The following is a 2,541-nucleotide window of genomic DNA, read 5'->3' on the forward strand; positions in this document are numbered from 1 at the left end:
CTTAGAGCGCAGAGAAGCGATTCGAAAACGTTCTTACGAATCACTAAATAAAATTAAAGCGCCACGCAAAAAACTAATAAACTTACCTTTTGCAAATAACGCTTCAGAAAGTGTACTTTCTGCTTTTAAAAACCGAAATGATCCAGTATTATCTAAAGTTGCAGACAAAACATTTAAGGCACTATTTACATGACAGCACACAATATATATTTAATTTGTTCTTAAACTACTAAGTCTTTTGATTATACAAAAAATTATCTTGATACTTATACTTTATGAATACAATTATTTACACGATGGCATTGTTGGATTAATGAATTTTCATCGTGTAATCTTTGTTGATCTTTTACTTTTCTATCTATTAGCATAACAATGAATGCAAAGATCGTACCTAAATGGATGTAATTAATTAATTGAGAACTTACCTGGAAAGATAGCAAATAGTGTTAAAAGTATGCAAATAGCCATTTGGCTATCACATTCCTTAGTGTACATATATAGCCCTAGAGGAGGAACCAAAATTGCTATTAAGCAACAACAGAAAAAATACATCGCTTAGTTATGATTTGGTTCTAAAAAAATTATCTGCTTCAGACAAATGCATGTTTTAGTGAGACCATACGTGTTTTATTTTTTTCAATTTGTTTTGTTTTAGAAAAATAAATACTTTATTTGTTACCAATTTTTTCGTTCCGATGAGAATAAACAATTGTTTTTATTGCAGTGCACCAGTCTATCCCGGACATGGAATTTTATTAGTTCGTAACGATTCAAAAAAATTTATTTTTTGTAGTAGTAAATGTAAATCACACTATAAAGTTAAACATAATCCTAGAAAATCTAGGTGGACTAAAGCGCACAGAAAAACCGCAGGAAAAGAATTACTCAATGATCCGATTTTTGCTTTCGAAAAAATTAGAAATACTCCAGTTCGATACAACAGAACTTTGTATCAACAAAACATAAAATCTATACGAATTATTAAATTGATCAAGGAAAAAAGAGTTGAACGATTCTTCTTGCAGCGCATGCGGGCTGCTGAAGAACGACACACTCCTGCTATGCTAAAACAACTCAGTAAAAAAGATAAATTGAAGCAAATAAACAGCTTAATTAAAAATAAAGCTTCAATCTCTAATGTAATAAATGAAACAGAACCCAAAGAAAAAATTGTCTTAAAAACTACACAATCACACTAAATTGTTTTATATTATTATCGAACTGCTTTCCGCACACTTTTCAAAATATCAAATTAGTGATTTTAACATTCAAGCACGAATATTAATTTAAAACCAAAATAAGTCAAGATCAGTCCCATGATTGATTTTACAATTCCTGAAGAACATGGATCCCTACTATTTCAGCCTGCTAAGGATTTAGTTATTACAAGAAAATGGAGCTCATACTTTACTTTACCCTTTGAGGAAAGGTTTAATGGTATTGATTTAGTATTATTTACAAGAAAGCACCATTCAGTTGGACTTTTAATAGGGGTATTATATATATTTCTTGTTTTCCTAGGAATTGCTTATATGAAAAATAAAAAACCAAAGAAATTTATTGACAAAATTCTTCCTTTTTGGAATTTGTTTCTGTCAGTTTTTTCAATTATAGGCTCAATCAGAATGGTGCCATATATTTTCGATACATTATCACAAAAAGGCTTAGATTGTTTACTTTGTACTCCACCTTCATATACGTATGGAAGAGGACCGTCTGGATTGTGGACAGGTTTATTTATTTATTCAAAATATATTGAATTATTTGACACAGCATTCCTTATTTTAAGAAAAAAACCTGTTCCATTTCTTCATTGGTATCATCACGCAACAGTTTTGGCTTTTACGTGGGACGCTTACGCTCGTGAAATGCCTAGTGGCGCTATTTTTGCAACAATCAATTATTTAGTTCATAGTGTAATGTACTTTTACTATTTTCTAACATCGTTAAAATACAAACCTAAATGGGGTATTACAATAACAATTGCGCAAATAGTACAAATGTGGATTGGTATAATTGTTACTTTGCAAGGGGCTATTGCATTTAATTATAGAGATAAAATGCAAATTCACGAACTTGACGCTGCTCGAAACCCTAAAAAATACAATAAATGTTATTATGACAAGTTTTCTATTATTTTTGCAACTATTATTTACTCGACTTACTTGTACCTTTTTATGAAATACTTCACTGATAGGTATTTCAGTAAAAAAACAATTAAGAAAGAAAAAGTCAAGTAACTATTTTTAACTCAATTAAATTTCTTTTTACTTCTTTAGTACTTTATAATAAATTATCATTTAAATTAGATCATTTATAAGTCGAGTTTATAGTCAGCATTATTGCAAAATTTTTATTTTTGGTCTAATTCTGACTCAGTCATTACAGTTAAATGAATGAAATCTTCTATCTTAGTAAGACTTTCTTCAGATGTTGTAATTATATGATACGTTCTTAAGACTTCATACACTTCTAATTCTTTGGCTAGGCTGCGTCCTTCTTTAGATAGAACTATTGTGTGTATAAAATCTAAAGCAACAC

General features: G+C 29.6%; 1 protein-coding gene across 1 annotated transcript; it reads left to right on the forward strand.

Moving 5' to 3' along the window:
• The first annotated feature begins 1,472 nt into the window (after positions 1–1,472).
• LOC142598133 (putative fatty acid elongase 3) lies at positions 1,473–2,320 on the forward strand. Its single transcript, XM_075735091.1, has 2 exons — positions 1,473–2,010; positions 2,280–2,320. The coding sequence occupies exons 1-2, from the start codon at positions 1,533–1,535 to the stop codon at positions 2,318–2,320; spliced, it is 519 nt and encodes a 172-aa protein (XP_075591206.1). The 5' UTR covers positions 1,473–1,532.
• The last annotated feature ends 221 nt before the right edge of the window (positions 2,321–2,541 follow it).

The sequence above is a fragment of the Dermatophagoides farinae genome, unplaced genomic scaffold (assembly GCF_024713945.1).
Source record: "Dermatophagoides farinae isolate YC_2012a unplaced genomic scaffold, ASM2471394v1 contig8, whole genome shotgun sequence".
Classification (NCBI taxonomy): domain Eukaryota; kingdom Metazoa; phylum Arthropoda; class Arachnida; order Sarcoptiformes; family Pyroglyphidae; genus Dermatophagoides; species Dermatophagoides farinae.